This window comes from Simochromis diagramma, unplaced genomic scaffold, assembly GCF_900408965.1.
Source record: "Simochromis diagramma unplaced genomic scaffold, fSimDia1.1 OVJJ01000216.1, whole genome shotgun sequence".
NCBI lineage: Eukaryota > Metazoa > Chordata > Actinopteri > Cichliformes > Cichlidae > Simochromis > Simochromis diagramma.
In genome coordinates, this window is record NW_024386883.1 from 650663 (window position 1) to 667766 (window position 17104).

Genomic DNA, 17104 nt, shown 5'->3' on the forward strand with positions numbered 1-17104 from the left:
TGCACTGTCCACTTCCTGCTGTGACAAAACAAATTTCCCACGTGTGGGACTAATAAAGGTTATCTTATCTTATCTTATCTTATCTTATCTTATCTTATGGTTGCATTTGGCTAGTTGATTAAAATGGGCTACAACACAAAACCATAAAACTGTAGTGAATAGAGTATGAAGTATAGTCGAGACTGATTCGTTTTATTTTTATGGAATGAGTACGGGCAAAAATTCAATATCATTAAATTTATTATAACTTAATACTCAAGCGCAAAGAAAATGACAGACGTTTGCGAATTACTAGTGAAAAATAGTGTACCTTTTGTAGCGAACTCCACTAATTCCTAGGTTTTAGGGAGTACCTGAATGCGTCACATTTATTCATCCGGGTCACTGGGACTTTCCGCAGTTTGGCTAGTCCAGTCTGCAGATCGCTGCAGTGTTTTACAGTAATACAAATAAAAACAACCCTTACCCGAATATGTATATACTGCGTTTAATGAGTTAAAGTGTTTATTGTTTGACTTCGTAAAGTTAGTCTAGGGCCAGGGTAAAATATGTTTAAGTGTACGGATTTTAGTCACCGTATTACAAGTTGTTTTGTCTAGCTAATATGAGCTAACTTACTTAGCCTCATCTATTAGCATTCAGAAGATAAATCGAGCTGGCTAAATCAAAAGCGTACAAAATCTAAAAAGAACTCAACGAAAGGTAAGTGGCAGTTGACTGGAGTTTTATTTTATTCACGTTTTAGAGTCATAAGTTCAGGCTAGCTAACTAATATTTAGGTTAACTTTGTTTTGATTGTAGCGCAGCTAACCTAAAGTTAACAGGGTTCAGGTCACAGCTCATTTCTCATTTGTTTTAAAAATAAATGACAAAAAAACCAGATTGAATGATGTTACTCTCTAATCTTGCGATTTTTTTTTTGCTACTAATAAGCAATAGTAGGGACACTGAAATAAATATAGTACGTCTTGGCAGTAAAATGCAAAGAATTACGGGAATCAGTTTATGAAGACCGAGGAAATTAATTTAGGAGGTCCAAATGCTTAAACTCTAAATGTTGTCCTTGTAGGATGTCGGACTCGGACAGTGACGATGATCAGGATCGCCCTTTTTCTATAACTGGCTTCCTCTTTGGAAACATCAACGAAGATGGACAGCTAGAAGATGACAGTGTTTTGGATAACGTAGGTGTTTGTGATACGTTTGTCTGCAGAAACATTTAGTAGCACATTTAAGCTCGCAAACTTAAATTTTCTTCAACAGCTGTCTTCTTTTACTGTTCATTGAAATGTTTTGTTTCTGTCTTATTTCCTTATATCAGGAGTCCAAAAAGCATCTAGCTGGTTTGGGTACTCTGGGTCTGGGCTCACTTATTACAGAGATCACTGCCAATGAGGATGATGATAAGGAAGAAAACAGAGACCCTGCCAGCGTGGATGCGGAAGGTGAGGTCACATATATGAAGCAAATTAGGAGCAGTATTGTGCAAAGTTTAAAATAATTGACCTTCTCCAGGTTGGGTGAAGAGCACTGAGGATGCAGTTGATTATTCTGACATCAGTGAAGTTGCTGAGGATGAGACAAAGAAGTACCGTCAGGCCATGGGGTCTCTGCAGCCCAGCAGGAAAACAGGTGATCAGCAATGTTACAGCTCTTACAATGATTAACTGTGGAGACAATGAGGCTGGTATTGTTTGTACTTTGTCAGTAGATGATCAGTTAAAACAAATCTTTTGAACATTTTATGTCAGTTGAGGATTTTATGACATTTTAAGATCCTTAAGGTGGATACAGTCTTTGAAAAAACAATCCGGATATTAGATTTTTCTAACACTTACACAGGTAAAGGTTTGTTAACTTATGTTTAGGGTTTTTTTTTTTCATTATATAACATTTTTTATTATTGTTTTCACAGGACTACATAAAGTCTGTGTAATTAAGTACACCTCATGTTTCAGTGGCTTGTGGAATCACCTTTAGCAGCAGCAACTTGAGATAATAATCTTCTGTATGACTTTCAGTCTCTCACATCATTGTTGAGAAATTTTGGTTTAGTCTTCGTTAGCACGTTCCTTCAGTTCATTTAGGTTTGCAGACATGCTGCAGAATTTCAATTAGATTTAGGTCTGGACTTCGCAACACCCTGATTCTTTTCTTTTGCAACAGTTCTGTTTTAGATTTGCTGCTGTGTTAGGGTCATTGTCCTGTTGCATGAGCCATTATTGGGCCAGCCTTTATCTGTCACACAGATGGCCTCACATTTGACTCTGGAATATTTTGCTGTACCGAGGAGATCACGGTTGACTTAATGACTGCAAGATGAGGTGTTTGTGCTAATATGTTGTGTTTGGTTTTGCCAAACATGGAACTGTGCATTATGGCCAAATATCTCCACATTTGTGTTGCACGGTCTGACCTTGGGGTGAGTTTTCTGGGACATCCCCTGCTGGGTAGATTATGGCATTGTGTTAACACACAACTGAAGTCATCAGCCAGTTACCCTTTTAATTCCTATGGAAACAGTAAGGATGTACTTAGTTTTTCACATGGCTGCATAGTCCTGTGTTTTTCCTCATGACTATGTTAATAAAAAATATTTTCAAACTCTTTATTCCTAGACGATGAGGATGACTATGATGCTGATTGTGAGGATATTGACTCTAAGCTCATGCCCCCTCCACCACCACCAACTCTTCCTACATCTAAGAAAGAGGAACCCTCCACTCAGAGCACAAATGGCAAGTACATAGTTGCTTGTGATTACTTCGTAAAAGTTTAATTGGGTTTGGATTAGTCTTTCTCGCAGAATGTATTATATTAAATTGCAATACATGTTTATTTTGATCAAATAATTTTCATCACAAACTTTGATGACCTCTACTGCTCCATTGATTTATTACTGTCACCTGCAGCAGTTGGGGAAGATGGGGATGGCATCATCCTGCCTTCTATCATCGCACCATCCTCTACAGCAGATAAGATTGACTTCAGCAGCTCCTCAGACTCTGAGTCAGAAACCGACCGTCCTTGTCAGGGTTCAGGGGCCGGTGGTTCTGCGGACATTCTCACACTCCCTCTGGCTGGCATCATGCAGAAAGATGCTGCCAAAGCGTTGCCAGGTGTCACAGAGCTCTTCCCAGAGTTTAGGCCTGGAAAGGTACAGCATCTTTATTTACGCATACTTAAGGTTCATTTTTATCAACATTTTAAATTGAAGGAGATTATTAAATCCATTTTCTTGAATGTGCTGGCAGGTGCTCCGGTTCTTGCGCCTGTTTGGCCCTGGAAAGAATGTGCCATCGGTTTGGAGGAGCGCCCGCAGGAAAAAGAAGCGAAAACATAGAGACCATCAGCCTGGGACACCTCCTCCAGAAGGAGAACCATCAGAACAAAGCCAGGAGAAGAAATCTGGATGGGTTTATGAGTACGCTCTTCCTCCTCCTCCAGAGCAGTGCCTTTCTGATGACGAGGTAAGTCTTTGCTGCATGCTTGAGTAATATCAGCTCTTAGCAGTTTTTTCTCAGTATGTCAGGTTAATCAGCACTTTACATTCATTCTGCTTTGTCCAGATAACCATGATGGCTCCAGTAGAATCAAAGTTTTCACAAACATCTGGTGATGGGGACAAGGAGACAGAGTCTCGGCCTAAAGTAGCAGAATGGCGATATGGCCCAGCCCAGCTCTGGTACGACATGCTAGGGGTCTCTGAGGATGGAAGCAATTTTAACTATGGGTTCAAGCTTAAGGAAATACAATCCAGTGAGCCTCAGAAGCAGGATACGCCTAATGAAATTACAGAGACTTCTCAAGAGGTATGCAGATACAGACATCTCTAGCAAAAGGAGGTAAATGATACTGATCATCCTGCTAAAGTTGTGAAATATATCCATAGGTCCAGATGCAGGAGGACAATGACATTGTTGATGGTAATGATGATGATGATGAAGATAAAGACAGAAAAGCTTTGGAAAATGAACTCTTCCTCATGGTGACTCAGCTGCAATGGGAGGATGATATAATTTGGAACGGGGAGGACGTGAAACACAAGGGTACCAAGACTCAGCGAGCCAGTCTTGCAGGATGGCTACCCTCTAGCATGACCCGTAATGCCAATGCTTACAACGCACAGCAGGGTAAGATAGCTGGAAAAATTCAGAAGTAAATCTTTGTGGGTCTTTTTTTTAATGCTAGCAGAATACAGTACTGTGGTGTGCTATTGTTGTACAAACATTGATAATTGATGGTGGAGGAGTCTGGTGTAATATTGAGTGTGTTTTAAAAAAAGCTCTAATATCTGTTTAATTTTAAAGGTCTGACAAGAAGTAATTCTCAACTGGTCCCACCTACACCTCCACCCATGCCCAAAGCTGCTTCGATTTCTGGTTCGAAGCGGGACAAAAACAGCCACGATAATCAAGGTCAATTTACGCTTTTGGTCACATTTCAGTCCTTCCTGTTTCAAGATAATTTCTCACTGTTTGTTTTTGTCCCATTACAGCCTCCCAGGACGAAGACTGTCTTTGGTTCTCCATTTTTCCTATTGATAATGAAGAGTTGGTATATGGACGCTGGGAAGACAACATTATCTGGGATGACCAGGAGATGGATCACATGCTTGACCCACCTGTTCTTACACTGGATCCCAATGATGAGAATATAATTCTAGGTATAGTCAAAAATCTTTATCTGCCACTTCTTCTGTTATGTTTTCACTTGTTTTAGGCTTTTTTTTTTTTTTTTAAATCTGTGTTATGCTGCTCTCACTTGAAGAAATTCCTGATGAAAAGGAGGAGACTACCTCCCACTCGCCATCAAAAGAGAATAAGAAGGAAACTGCAATCAAGAAGAGCCGCATCCTGCTGGGGAAAACGGGCGTGATAAAAGATGAGCCACAGCAGGTATGGGAAAGGCAATCTTGATAATTTGGTGCTGATTTGTACTGGAGATGTGGTTTGTTTGAAGAAAAAGGTGAAAATATCTAAGAGGGAATAAAAAGGGCTACATAAAAAAAGCACGACTGTAAAACGGAAATGCTCAGGAACATTTTTACACTTAAAAAATTGGAATTATAGAATAGCAGCACTTTGAGTGCTATGTATGCTTTCTCTCAACACAGAACATGTCCCAACCTGAGGTCAAAGACCCCTGGAATCTGTCCAATGACGAGTTCTATTACCCCAAACAGCAAGGCCTGAGGGGAACCTTCGGTGGCAACATCATTCAGGTAAATGGTAGTTTATAACAGTGAATATAAAGCTTAAAACAAATTGTGTTGTGTAATATGAAAACTTTTTGTCTTGTTGACAGCACTCCATCCCAGCCCTGGAGCTGCGGCAGCCCTTCTTTCCCACTCACATGGGACCCATGAAGCTTCGCCAGTTCCATCGTCCAACTCTGAAGAAGTACTCATTTGGAGCTGTGGCTCAGCCGGGTCCACACCCTGCTCAGCCTCTGCTCAAACACATAAAGAAGAAGGCCAAGGTATGTCCTCAAGCACTATTACACTGTGAGTGTAGAGATAAATATGTAGTCTTTAAATGTTGTCATTTTAGTGTTGATGTGTACTGAATATATAATCTTTTATAGATGCGAGAACAAGAGCGGCAGGCAGCAGGAGGTGGAGACATGTTCTTCATGCGGACCCCGCAGGACTTGACAGGCAAAGACGGAGATCTGATTCTGGCTGAATACAGTGAAGAATACCCCCCTCTCATCATGCAAGTTGGCATGGCAACCAAAATCAAGAACTACTACAAAAGAGTGAGCTTGACATTGGATTTGTATTGTACTAACTTTGCACTTGTGTTCTGCACTGCTGAGAAAAGTGATTTTTAAAACATGATGAAATTCACCAGATCATCAAATTGTTATTTCTCACTCATTATTATGACGCTGTTACTGTGCTTTTCAGAAACCTGGAAAAGATCCTGGAGCACCCGATTGTAAATATGGAGAGACTGTGTACTGTCACACATCCCCTTTCCTGGGTTCTCTGCATCCCGGACAACTTCTTCAGGTCAGCACCGTATCAGCGAAATAACCAGATCTGTGCATATATATAAAATCTCTGTTCTGTTATCGTGGCAAACTGTATGATGGTGTGCCTTTTCCTCAGGCTTTCGAGAACAACCTCTTCCGTGCTCCAATCTACCTTCACAAGATGCCCGAGACTGATTTCTTGGTTATACGAACACGACACGGCTACTACATTAGAGAGATTGTGGACATTTTTGTAGTTGGTCAGGAGTGCCCATTGTTTGAAGTTCCAGGGCCGAACTCCAAACGAGCCAATACTCACATCAGAGACTTCCTTCAGGTATTTTTATTTATATATTTCTTTTTTATTTAGAGCTCGGCTGTTGTCTGCACATAGCTGACCTATCACTTCTGTGTTCTGCAGGTGTTCATTTATCGCTTGTTCTGGAAGAGTAAGGACCGGCCGCGGAGAATCCGCATGGAGGATATAAAAAAAGCTTTCCCCTCACACTCAGAAAGCAGCATCAGGAAGCGACTTAAACTGTGTGCTGACTTCAAACGCACAGGTAGACTTCACACGTTTGACTGTGTCGATTGTTTAGTGATGATCATCATGGATTAGACTAACTTGTGTTGAGTCGGGGAAATATTTGGGGCATAAAAAGATTCTGTGCACTTTGAAGTTGCATGGGGTCAGCAGTGCGCGTGTGTGTATGTGCGCCTTGAAATGACAGAGTGATGAAATGATTTGTGTGCTTGTCCTCATGGCAGGAATGGACTCAAACTGGTGGGTGCTGAAGCCTGATTTCAGACTGCCAACAGAAGAAGAGATCAGGGCCATGGTTTCTCCGGAGCAGTGTTGCGCTTATTACAGCATGCTGGTAGCAGAGCAAAGGCTGAAGGTAACAGCTATTACCTACATGTATCTTCATTTGTATTTATTTAGTGTCTGTTTCATCAAGTTTTTTCACCCCTTAAGGATGCCGGATATGGTGAGAAATCCTTCTTTGCTCCAGAGGAAGAGAATGAAGAGGACTTTCAAATGAAGATTGATGATGAGGTATCAACTGAAACTCTTCCTCACAATAAAGTTAACTAATACAGACTTGAGATGACTCCATGTTGATTCTGTGTCACCCTCCAGGTGCGGACAGCTCCTTGGAACACAACCAGAGCCTTCATTTCTGCCATGAAGGGAAAGTGCCTGTTAGAGGTTACAGGTGTGGCTGATCCTACAGGGTGTGGAGAAGGTTTCTCCTATGTGAAAGTGCCCAACAAGCCCACTCAACAGAAGGTCTGAGTGTCTGAAGTCAAATTCTGCTGCCTCAGCGTTACTTATATGACATGTAATGCTGACAAGTTTGTTTCTGGTGATTTTGCAGGATGACAAAGAGCCACAACCAGTGAAGAAGACAGTCACAGGGACAGATGCTGATCTGAGGAGGCTCTCACTGAAGAATGCCAAGCAGCTGCTGCGCAAGTTCGGTGTGCCAGAGGAGGAGGTGAGACCAGGGTGATGTTCAAGCACTTTAAAGAGATGCGAGACATTGTCAAACTTTTTCCTGATTAGGTTTGATCTGAACAACCAATAGAAACACAGAAAAGGCTTTAGTTTTAAGATTATTTTTAAAGGTTCTAAAGTGATCCTGTTTTTGTCTGTGTGTCAGATCAAGAAACTGTCACGTTGGGAAGTTATTGACGTGGTCAGGACCATGTCCACAGAGCAGGCACGCTCAGGCGAGGGACCCATGAGTAAGTTTGCCAGAGGCTCTCGTTTTTCTGTTGCTGAACACCAGGAGCGTTACAAGGAAGAGTGCCAAAGGATCTTTGACTTGCAGAACAAGTGAGTTTCCAGTACAGCATTATGAGTGTTTTATTCAGGATCCTGCCTCTGCACACTTTAACTTCTGTATCTTATTGCACCCCCACCTCAGAGTGTTGGAGTCTACAGAGGTGCTCTCAACAGACACAGACAGCAGTTCAGCAGAGGATAGTGACTTTGAGGAGATGGGTAAGAACATTGAGAACATGCTGCAGAACAAGAAGACCAGCACCCAACTTTCCCGTGAGAGGGAAGAGCAGGAGAGGAAGGAGCTGCAGAGGATGCTGATGGGTGAAGAGAGCGATCGTGACAAGGGGCGCAAGGAGCGGCGCAAAGGTATATGTAAGTGTCCTTTTGTGATATTAAACACAGTCTTAATGTTAAGGACAAAAAATTGAGTATATAACTGTGAACTTTACTTCTCTTCACTCTATAGCCAGTTCCTTGTCCACCAGCTCCCACAAAGATGATGACACATCCTCCGTCACCAGCCTGAACTCCTCGGCCACGGGACGCCGACTCAAGATCTATCGCACCTTCAGAGATGAAGACGGCAAAGAGTATGTGCGCTGTGAAACTGTGCGTAAAGCTGCAGTCATCGACGCCTACACCAGGATCAGAACCACCAAGGATGATGAATTCATGTGAGTGTGACTGTAATTAAAGTCAGTTTAATTAAAAAATAATTATTTGGTTCTTGGAGGTATCCCATCGGACTGGTTCTGTATTTATTAGGGGTGCAACGATACACAAAATTCACGGTTCGGTTCGGTTCGATACTTTGGTGTCACGGTTCGATATTTTTTCGATACAAAAAAATGTTCATGCATTTTTAATTTGTCATTTATTAAAATTATAAATATATATTTTAACTCAAAAGTACAGTTTTTTAAATTTAACCCTAACCCTTGTGCGCGTTTTTTATTTTGACAGCGAATGCGCACCTGCGGACCACTTATGTGCAGCCCTGGTTATTTAGCTCGTCATATTGCAGCCACAGAAATTCTTTTGTCCATGAAACCATAAAGCTGCACTTTCTTTTTGCCTTATAGTCTGATTTGTCATAACTTCTCCGTTTTGTGGTAAGCTTTTCTTTGGCTGTCACTTCTTCACCCTGACCTGTCTTATTTGGCTCAGCAGAACTGAAATGCTTTTACACGCTCACTCACATAAGCTCAGCGATTACCTGCGCGATCAACCTCTCACATGTTTAAGCTTGCTGCGGGAGATTTCACTTGTCATGTTTGCATAGTAAGCTAACGATTAATAAGACGATGTCAGAGGAATTGGTGCACAAATTATCATCACTCACAGATCAGTGCTGTCGCTCTCTATACACAGTTTGCACGATTGCAAAGTGAAAGCAAAAAAACAAGCGCAAATTCAAACGCGACTTCAATATGTCACATATTGACAGTGGCTCACCGATGCCAATGACATAATTACCCAGCTACATTTCTGAAAGAATGCAAAAGCATTGACATATATTTTTCCTACAATAGCCCGACGGGCAGGGCAGAGATAGATTTTGGTAGCCCGACTGAAAAAATCGCTAGCTCCGGGACGTCGGGCTAGCGATATTGCAAGCCCTGTATCTGATTGAGGAATCACTCATCTTTGGAAAAGAGAGTTTATTACAGAGAAATGGCTCTTTCCAAAATAAAAGCTATACTATCCGCTTCTTCTGGGCTATATTCTCAGCAGCATAAGGAGAATCATGTGCTAACAGCTGTCTAAATGACTCGGCTAAAGTTAGTAGCATGCTTGTTGTTTTTGTCTTTGCACTAGGATGATGTCGGCGTAAATGTGCAGTCATATTCGTTGTGTTCCCACTAGTGCTTTCAGGTTAATCTCGTTGAAATGACCTTAACGCCACAACACGGCAAATCCCCGTTAACGAGCTACCGCCGATCGCTCCGTGCATGGGGCTAGACGGCAAACACGTTAACGAGCTAACTGCGCTAACACACTAGTTCACACCAATGTAATTGAGCATTGCATGGCACATCCAACATACTGTTTTACTTTAGTCCATGACTCGCTTACCTTCAGGGTCATACGTCACATGAAAACCAAAATAATTCCAAACGCCAGATCTGAATGTTGCAAGTAGAGCTTAACTTCTGTCTCGCTAGCTTGCCCTGCGCTCTTCCTTCTGACTATGCTGTCTGTGTTGAGCGCTCAGTGGATCTGCGCTCGACAGTGCAGCCTAGGCGGAGTAGTCGAACACAGATTCACTGAGCGCTCAACACAGACAGCATCGTCAGAAGGAAAATTGATAAAATAAATTACAAATGTTGTATTGTTCGATACATATGCGTACCGAACCGAAAGCACTGTATCGAACGGTTCAATATCGATACGAATATCGTTGCACCCCTAGTATTTACTGGTGCTATTATGTAACAGTTAAAATAAAGTAATTTTGACCCAGCAAAGTCTATGTTTATAGAGCCGTGGTTAACGCACAGAAACCAGTGATACCAGTGATTATGACTCACAACTTTTTCGCGACTTTGTTTAAAATTCAAATTAGTTTTAATATTTTTGATACATCTGTTAAATATGCAGAAACCTTTTCTTGTTGTTGTTGTATGGTGTAACCAGAGGATTAATCTAATTCATGGGTATGGATTAAATTACTAAGAAGGAAAAAAAATGGACTGTCACTTAACTCAGACCTCTTTTTGTAAACCTGTGAATGTTAAAGGTCCTCGTTTTTCTTCTTTAAATCTTTTTGCAGACGAAAGTTTGCCCTCTTTGATGAGCAGCACAGAGAAGAGATGCGGAAGGAGCGCCGGCGTATTCAGGAGCAGCTGAGGAGGCTGAAGAGAAACCAGGAGAAGGATAAGATCAAGGGGCCTCCAGAGAAGAAGACCAAGAAGGTCAAAGAGAGACCAGACCTCAAGGTAAAAGTAAGCTTGCCGATTCAGTACTATATGCCTTTCTTTCACTTTTTCCTCACAAGCTTCATGGTAATGCACAAAATTCAAAACCTACAGCCAGTTTGCCTTGAACAGTTCTTCTACTTATAATATAGCCCTGCTAGATTATCCTCGTGTTCCTTAATGTTTTCCTCTTTTCCCTAGCTAAAGTGCGGTGCATGTGGCGCCATTGGACACATGAGAACAAACAAGTTCTGCCCACTTTACTATCAAACCAATGCCCCACCCTCCAACCCAGTCGCCATGACAGAGGAGCAGGAGGAGGAGCTGGAAAAGACAGTCATCCACAATGACAATGAGGAACTGATTAAGGTGGAGGGCACCAAGATTGTGCTGGGCAAACAGCTCATTGAAAGGTATAAAAAATAGATTTAAATTTCCCATGTTTTGCAAACTATGTTTTACTCATTTGCTACATTTACAATAAATGGATCTGTGTCTAATTTGTTACAGCGCTGATGAGGTGCGCAGAAAGTCTTTGGTGCTCAAGTTCCCCAAACAACAGCTACCAGCAAAGAAGAAGAGACGTGTAGGCAGTGCAGTCCATTGTGACTATCTCAATGTAAGCATCCTTATACAGATTGTTGCCATACAACATTATGATGATGATGATGATAAAAACTTTATAAAGTTTTTAAAGCACACTGTATTTCATGGATAAAACCACATTAAAGATAAGTGGACATGCCACAACATACAAACACACCACATAGGTCTTATATATTTATTCCTACATTACACACATCCATAAACACGTTATATGTGAACACAAGCCCAAAATAACGTATGAAAGACTAGGGAGAAGCTAACCTATAGATCTGAGTTTTCAGCTACCACTAATTAGCTGACCCGAAAGGCTTACAGCAGCGTGCCCTGCAAACTCATTCTTTTCTATGGTTTGTGCCACTCAATTAAAATTTTGTGCGCCAATTGGGGAGCATAGAAAGTCAAGCAGGGTGCACCGGCCAGAGCAACAGAAATTTGGGTCATTTGCTCGACCTAGCAGTTAACACAGTGTATGCCACCTGTGTGCATGCTATTTCCTGTGTGAAAGGGTCTTGGGGAATGCTGGTGTAAAGTTTAGGAGCTACAGGTTGAAAAGAGTGGTTTCCACTGGATTTAAAATAAGAGTGTGGAACACTTGAACAGATGATCAGAGAGGCTGGCTGCTGTTACAAGGACTCAGCAGGCCTTCTTTGTAGGACAGGGGTGTCAAACATAAGGCTCGGGGCCAGAATTAGCCCGGCAAAGACTTCAATCCGGCCAACTGGACGACGCTGGTAAATGTGAAGGATGCATAGATTTTGAGCTTTTATCTATTATTTAATAAGTTTTAGAGCCTCTCTTTTGATAAAGAAGCCCCCTCAATTCCCATTCATACTAGACCAAAGTAATAGATAAACAATTAAATGACAGAACATTCCTGTTTTTTCACCATCTGTATATAATTTATTAATTTTATTTTTTTACAGTGGGTTCACAGAAAAACAATACATTATCTTTGAATTAACAAAGTCTTTTTATTTTATAATTACAGGACAGTCTGGGTAATGAACTACAAAAACCTTTCTGTAATATTACACATTTATAGTGTGTAAAATTTCCCTGGTCCAGCCCACTTAAGGTCAAAGTAGTCTGTATTGGCCCACAATGTAAAATGAGTTTGACATCACTGTTTAAGGGCTTTATAAGTGAATACAATTGTAAAATGATCTGAATTTCACTGGATTGAAGGTGAGGGTCACTTTAATAGATGATTTAAGTCTTCTTTTTTTTTTTTCTTCTTCTTTTTTTCAGAAACCACACAAGGCCATCCACCGCAGGCGCACAGACCCCATGGTGACCTTGTCCTCTGTGCTAGAAAGCATCATCAATGACATGCGGGATCACCCCAATGTAAGAGGCGTCTACAACACGTTCACTTTACCTTAAAATTCTGTTCTTTGTTCCTATCCAGCTTCACCTTTATTACATCTACCTCTTCATTGTAGACATACCCGTTCCACACGCCAGTCAATGCCAAAGTTGTGAAGGACTACTATAAGATCATCACGCGGCCCATGGACCTGCAGACACTAAGGGAGAATGTGCGCAAGCGGATGTACCCGTCGAGGGAGGAGTTCCGTGAAGCAGTGGAGCTTATTGTCAAAAACAGTGCCACCTACAATGGTAGAGTTACAGGAACACGCTTAACAGACTCAGCGTGGTTTCAGTGAGATTTCAAACCTTCATCAGTTTGTTGAGATGGCTTTCTGTTTTTGTCTCACCAGGGGCAAAACATCCAATAACACAAGTTGCACAGTCCATGCTGGATCTGTGTGATGCTAAACTGAAAGAGGTGAGTGGATGTAAACATCATTGCCATGACCATGATTTGGTCTCACCCCCCCTTTTTTTTATTAGTTTCCTCATCAACTGTCAAATCTGTGTGTGTTTGCAGAAGGAGGACAGGCTGGTGAGGCTCGAGAAAGCCATCAACCCTCTGCTAGACGATGATGATCAGGTGGCCTTCTCCTTCATCTTGGACAACATTGTAACCCAGAAAATGATGGTGGTTCCTGATGTAAGTCACCTCCTTCAGTCGGTTTGAGAACAGTGATCAGTATAGAATCGGATAATAATCTAAGGCTCGTTCTTCCACTCTTCCCCTCTTTGTAGTCGTGGCCATTTCACCATCCCGTCAACAAAAAGTTTGTGCCGGATTATTATAAAGTTATTGTGAACCCCATGGATCTGGAGAATATCCGCAAGGTGAGAGGCTAACAGGATGTCAGACTTACCTAGAGTCCTTTAATATTGGCAGCAGCATGAAGAAACACCCTGTTTGTGTGTCTGTGTTTAATTTCAACAGAACATCTCCAAACATAAATATCAGAACCGAGAGACATTCCTTTCAGATGTCAGTCTCATCCACACCAACAGCATCAAGTATAATGGTAAATGCTTTTATGGATCATTTTACCTCAGCATTTAATTTCTCTTAAAAGAAGTTTGACTAACTTGACCCTCTTGTGTGTCTTTGACAGGTTCAGACAGTCCTTACACCAAGACAGCTCTCGAGATTGTTAATGTGTGCAAGCAGACTTTGGCAGAGGTGTGTAGAAGATTCTTAGGGTGTTTTCACACCTGTAGTTTGTTTATACTGGAGCTGTTCACACTGAGAAAAATTCAGATGAACTCCAAGCAAAGTAAAATGTGTCACTACCAAACCACATGACAATTTTCAGTCTGCTTTATGGCCAAATGTGTCTGGGCTGGGAGCACGTTTATCCAGGTGCTGTGTCATTTCGCAGCTAGTTGCTAGGCCATACAGACTTTCGCACATCTATAGTAGCCCAGAATACAAAGCATACATGGCTACAGGAAGTGGTTTTTTTAGCTCAACTTTTGCAACGTGCACCTTGTAGTTGGGTCAGATTGAGGTTGCCAAACAAGCTTCTCTGGAGTTCATTTGGAACTCCACACCCCAGTGCAATTACTGTGTTCACATCTGCACAATCAAACTGCACCAAAGTGGAAAACAAACCAGTTTAATTTAAACTAGCTAAACACTACAGGTGTGAAAACACCCTTACTTTGCCCTTTTGAAGTTAAATAAGGCTGAGTTTGATTGAGCAGTTTCAAAGCAAAGTTAGGAGCAAATCAAAGGCAGTTTGACTCGTAGTTTTAAAAATGTTGCATTGACACAGAGTGGAAATGTGAAACCCGGGTGTGTAAAATCAGACTGTGAAATATTTGGAGTAATTACAGAATTGTGTTGCTTGTAATGTATTTTTAACACATCTAAACAAGAAGAGAAAAAAACAACCGCTTTAGAAATAGTCACCATTTATTGTGTTTGCAGTATGATGAGCACTTGACTCAATTGGAGAAAGACATCTCTACTGCTAAAGAGGCAGCTCTAGATGCAGCAGACCTAGAGAGTCTGGAGCCAATGACGCCTGGGCCATACACACCTCAGGTAAGACAGCATCCAGGGCCTAGTTCTTTTAGGCCAAACCAAGTACTCTAAACTTTTGTGCGTGCAGTAGCTTCCTTGCCACTCCTTGTATTGCTTCTCCTTCACTTGTTCTTTGCACTAACTCTCCTTTCCAGACTTTCACATTTCATTTGTACAATCTAGTTTCTTTACCGTAGTGTCTTCTTTTTTCCAACCTGTTCTTCTCCTTCGTTCCTGCCCTCTTTGCCGTGTCTCTTTGTCCGTGTCTCTGTGCGGTGTTGGCCAGCCTGCTGATTTGTTTGACAGCGGGGCTTCGGGGAGTCTGCCCAGAGAGCCCAGCAGCCTTTTCTCTGAAGGACCTCTAGTGGGTGGTCCAGAGAAGAGAGGGGGGCAGGTATGGAGAGACAGAAATAAGTCTTGCAGCCACATGCCCACCCCTCTTGTATCTATCCTCAAAGCATCCCGCTTCAGTAGGCATTTCTGTTGTACCACCTTCCACACAGGTGACAGTTTTTTTTCACCCTTGATTTGTTACCTGTCTGTGTGGCTGTTTTTACTCAAGTACTGCAGACCTGTCTGATTGATGTCTGATTGAGGCAAAGGGGCAAATTCATACTGCACTTTGACCTGATTCTGCAGACATTGTCCAGAGATCACATGTGAAAATGTCAACAGTAAACACCACAGTAAACAGTGACAGGCCATCTTTTAGACAAGTTTGTTTCCTGACCCTTTTCATTCTACCTCTCAGGGACGGCACAGCAGAAGACCAGGGGAAGAAGAGTCTGATGTGGATATTGAAGGCTTTGATGAGGATGACGATGGCAAACCCAAGACTCCTGCTCCTGTAAGAAATACAGATTTACTGATACTGAGCACATACACACAGATGTAAACTGCCTCCGTTCTTATTTACCTCATGTTTTTGTGACCTGTGTCTGAAGGCAGAGGATGCAGAAGGAGATCAGGAGTACGAGGACGATGACGAGGAGTTGTTGCTACCTCCTCGCAGGCGGGTGCATGACCAGGATGACGAGGAGGAAGAGGAGGAGGAAGAGGAGGGCGACGGAAGATCTAATCGCCCAGCTCAAGCTAGCGTGCTCTATCAGGATCTGCTCATGTCGGACGTAGAGGATGATGCCAGCGAAGAGGAGGGTGACAACCCGTTCTCTTGTAGGTTCACAATTATTCTCCAACGTTCAGAATCTAAATAGCAAAATCTGGTGGACACAGAATGTCTTTTCTCTTGTAAAATGTCCTGATGAAATGCGTCTCACCCTCCAGCCATACAACTATCGGAGAGCGGCAGCGACTCGGACAGAGAGGTTGATGTGCGACCTGCGCCTCCACGGAGAACTCAGGAGACGGCCCGCATGGGCATGGAGCAGGACGAAAGTATGATGTCATACGAAGGGGATGGGCCTGATGGGCCACACATGGAAGACAGCAATGTCAGGTACAGCAGACCAACTGACCACAGTGAAAACATAAGAATGTAAATGATGGCAGTCTCCTTATCACAAAAGTGTATCTGGAAATTAGGATTTTAATGAGGGAAAAAATGACATTTAAAGCTTAATTTTCATTGTCATGAAGTATTTAAATAGTTTTATCGTATGCATATCTGTACCACTGAATCATTCCATGTCCTGATGTTATTTTAAAATCTCTTTCCTTGGTTTTCATCTCAGCTACGGCAGCTACGAGGAGACGGAGAGTCAGAGTCAGATGCAGCCATCTAGTTTGGGAAATGGAGAAGAATATGGCATCAGCGAGGAGGAGGAAGACGAAGAAGACGAGGCACGGAGGAGAGGCCCAGCTGTGCTCTCTCAGGTCCAGCTCAGCGAAGATGAAGAGAGCGAAGAGTTCAGATCTATTGGGGGCGAGAGCGACATGGACTCTGACAATTAGCTTCTTTCGATTTCTTCTTCTGCTTCTTTTGCTCCAGAATCACGAAGACTGAAACAGTTTTAAAAATGAGGAAATGAGATCTTAGGTAAATATGTGTACAGTGTTATTTTGTAAATGACCGTGTTAAACCAATTGTAGAAAAAAAACTGCACCTTGTAAATTTCAGTTTGTCTTTTTATATATGGTTTCTTTGTTTTATCCCATTTTGCTTCAGTTAAATGTTATGGAAGCTTCTTTCCATCACTCAAAAAATAAACATTTTTTACCACCTGTCAGTCAAAAGTTAGAGTTACTTTAGAGAGTTGACTTAATCAGAGGTTTGAGTTAATATGCGATAATAATCCATTTTGAGGTCAACCAAAAACTTTGGCCAAGCAAAAAGGGTTTGGGGTTTCTTTCAGTTGGTGGGGAAGAGCTTCCACAATATCCCAAATTCACAATAAAGGAAGAAAAAAATGAAGACACAATTTTCTTTGTTTTTTTCTAATACTAAATAAGCTGCAGCTCCTC

General features: G+C 41.9%; 1 protein-coding gene across 7 annotated transcripts; it reads left to right on the forward strand.

Annotated features, from left to right (window-relative positions):
- The first annotated feature begins 381 nt into the window (after positions 1–381).
- Positions 382–17056, forward strand: taf1 (TAF1 RNA polymerase II, TATA box binding protein (TBP)-associated factor). Of its 7 annotated transcripts, none has more exons than XM_040032768.1 (41): positions 382–702; positions 1070–1184; positions 1322–1445; positions 1516–1632; positions 2619–2738; positions 2913–3157; positions 3255–3470; positions 3570–3812; positions 3893–4133; positions 4311–4418; positions 4499–4666; positions 4771–4898; positions 5117–5224; positions 5308–5481; positions 5587–5760; positions 5912–6016; positions 6116–6316; positions 6401–6542; positions 6748–6878; positions 6956–7036; positions 7121–7270; positions 7359–7478; positions 7644–7819; positions 7911–8140; positions 8235–8442; positions 10542–10713; positions 10888–11099; positions 11197–11305; positions 12541–12639; positions 12735–12912; positions 13014–13081; positions 13184–13306; positions 13402–13494; positions 13595–13679; positions 13770–13837; positions 14588–14704; positions 14970–15077; positions 15435–15530; positions 15628–15856; positions 15968–16139; positions 16375–17056. In XM_040032768.1, the coding sequence occupies exons 2-41, from the start codon at positions 1071–1073 to the stop codon at positions 16592–16594; spliced, it is 5973 nt and encodes a 1990-aa protein (XP_039888702.1). In that variant the 5' UTR covers positions 382–702; position 1070; the 3' UTR covers positions 16595–17056. The 7 variants fall into 7 exon arrangements, with proteins under 7 accessions (XP_039888702.1, XP_039888704.1, XP_039888705.1 ...); XM_040032770.1 differs by having other exon boundaries at positions 10542–10707; XM_040032771.1 differs by having other exon boundaries at positions 7911–8134.
- Positions 17057–17104: the final 48 nt, after the last annotated feature.

Bases quoted from the DNA above. Each gene is read 5' to 3' on its own strand.
- taf1 (XM_040032768.1), top strand. From the start codon at position 1,071: ATGTCGGACTCGGACAGTGACGATGATCAGGATCGCCCTTTTTCTATA. The intron at 1,446-1,515 runs GTGAGGTCACAT...GACCTTCTCCAG, and splicing joins TGCCAGCGTGGATGCGGAAG to GTTGGGTGAAGAGCACTGAG. The intron at 5,482-5,586 runs GTATGTCCTCAA...AATCTTTTATAG, and splicing joins ACATAAAGAAGAAGGCCAAG to ATGCGAGAACAAGAGCGGCA.